Below are 2,500 nucleotides of genomic sequence, written 5' to 3' on the forward strand. Positions count from 1 at the left end.
TTAGGGAGGAGCCTATTTTCAGTTTTATTCACTCATTTGGGCATGCATGATAAAGAGCAGAAACAATATCTGCCACATCAAAACTAAAAAGACAAACATGCCTTGCACGAAGTGAAACCCCTCAATAGTGCTTCCAGGAATTTTCTGTGTTTTAATCACTAATCAAAATGTCTTTTCCAATGTATTACTGTATTGTTTCCTGTGGAAATATCTGGAGCTTTCTTTTCCTAAAAATTAACAAGGAAGATTTTTAGATAGAGAACAAGTTGTAAGAAAAACAGTTATTTATTGTGACCTTTTCAAGTCAAATCTAATTCTCCAACAAAGTCAAAACAATTCCATGCTTCAACGAACAACCGTATAAATCAACAACAAGCACTGCAAGTATTATTAATACAAACTATTAAATAAATACAACTACGACAGTGCATCACCTAAACCCAACTTGCAAAAGTCTAATTTATCATCCTTGAACTGTTCTCCTCAAACTAAAACTCATGCCTTAATTACCTTTCCTTTTTCTTGGATAAATAACGAAGAGCAGGAGTTGCAGACCTGATATTCCGCATCCAATCAAGTTCGGGTATTGCACAAAACTGTTTTCAATTATGATACCATACAGCCACCACAATCCAGTGACTACGCACGTTGCTAGAATTAGTGGCAATGGCAAACATTCTGTAGACTGAGTTCTGAAGACTTCTTTTAGGGATATGAGAGGTGAAGCACAGAAGAGAACACTGGCAGCGCAGCACACCAAACCCAGCCGTGACTCTCTTACTTCTGAGGCAGATTCTGAAATATGACATTTTTATAATAAGTTTTATTGTATATACATACTTATCAAGTAATTGCATAGCTATTAGTTTCATTTATTCGTAGCAGCTCAATTTAAATTTCGTGGTAGCAACACTGAGGTTTTGTGTAGGTAACTAGTCTCACCCCCTAATGAGAGTTAGCAGACAAACCTCATTCTGTTTATGCTTATGTCCATCAGATGGGAGGAGGGAGGGCTCCGATGGGCTCCAAGCATGTACTATAATTACTTCATTATAAAAATACCATTTTTATAAAAGTAACTTACAAGTATGTATAATTACATAGCTGAATCCCACATTGATGGGAGGTGTGATAAATAGACACATACAGTCCTCCTCCATTCATAGGCGGGAATAGGTTCCAGAACCTACCACAGAAATGCAAAATCCGCAGAAATGCAAAAATTCCCTCTAACAATGCTTACATGTAACTGGCTTGTAACAGTCAAATACCTTGTACCCCTTAAACTAAAATGCTTGTAACTGCCTATTTTAACTTTAACACTATCAATAATACCAGCAGTGACGTCATGCAGCCATTGACATATCAAAATGAAGCCCCGTGTGACATCACGCAACTGAGAAGATTGGCATGACTGCTGAGCATGCGCTTCGGAATTGGTTTGAGCCCACAGCCAGGCAGCCAATCATAAAGCAGCTCACTAGCCTGAAGCCAATGAAAAAGCAGCGGCATGAAGACCCCCACTGCACCGCCAGTACATAAGCAGATTGACTCATCCTCCTGCTTCAGTCCAACACCTACCTCCACCTAAGAGGATGTCTGAAGTCCCAGATGAAACATCGCGACCACTCCCAAGGAATATTCAAAATCCAGAATTTGACTAACTTTACTTTGAATCAAATTAAATTTGACTTTAATAATTACCTATTTTAGACATGTCAACCTTAGGTGTGTTGCTCACCAGTTTAAGCAACAATGAGAAAACCATAATTAGAAAAATAGAGACGAACCTATATAAAATTAATACAGCTGAGGCAGCAATTACTTTTAATCAAGCATGTTTAAAAGAGGGTTTACTTCCAGAATAAAATAATAATAATAATACTGTATGAAGGGAGCAGATCCCCTATCAAACAAGTCTTGTTGAAAAGGGTAGCTGTACTATTATACAAATACAAATTTATCTTAATACAGGATCTTTTCGATTTTCCTTATACAGGCAGTTCCCAGTTATCAGCGATTCAGTTTTATGCCGCTTGTCCAATGCTGAAAGGCATCAATTTCCGGTTATAAATGTCGATAGTAGAGTATTGGCGCCAATACATATCTAACAGAGGTGCCAATAACCGGTTATCGGCACCAAAATCAGGTTATTGATGCCAATAAGCCCCAAAAATCACTGCCTGTAATTTGCTTTTCAGTTCAGCGATGTTGGTTAGCATACTGGAAAATTATATCTTGGAGTATGGGATGTATTCTATCAAAAATAATCACTCAGAAATCTGTGGATTCCTTCGTGGTCTCGTTTGGTGGTCTGGATACTGGTTCTTCTGGAAGCAGTAGTAGTGGTGCCATCGACAAGTTTTGACTAGCTCAATGGTCATCCTCTGGATGTGGTGAGAAGGATCTAGAGAAACAAAGTGCCCAGGTTGACATTTATAGGGGGGTCCTGATCAGTGCTGAATTATGATTAACTGTTAGGGGTGGGTCACCATAGGCG

At 38.6% G+C, this 2,500-nt stretch overlaps 1 protein-coding gene across 3 annotated transcripts in view; it reads right to left on the reverse strand.

Annotated features, from left to right (window-relative positions):
* LOC135205535 (sugar transporter SWEET1-like) overlaps positions 1-2,500 on the reverse strand; it is a 92,537-nt gene that overhangs the window by 54,882 nt on the left and 35,155 nt on the right. For all 3 annotated transcript variants that reach the window (XM_064236292.1, XM_064236290.1, XM_064236289.1), the window contains exon 5: positions 511-795. In XM_064236292.1, the coding sequence (XP_064092362.1) occupies positions 511-795 (285 nt within the window). The remainder of the gene's footprint in view (positions 1-510; positions 796-2,500) is intronic.

Source organism: Macrobrachium nipponense, chromosome 24 (assembly GCF_015104395.2).
Source record: "Macrobrachium nipponense isolate FS-2020 chromosome 24, ASM1510439v2, whole genome shotgun sequence".
NCBI classification, from domain to species: domain Eukaryota; kingdom Metazoa; phylum Arthropoda; class Malacostraca; order Decapoda; family Palaemonidae; genus Macrobrachium; species Macrobrachium nipponense.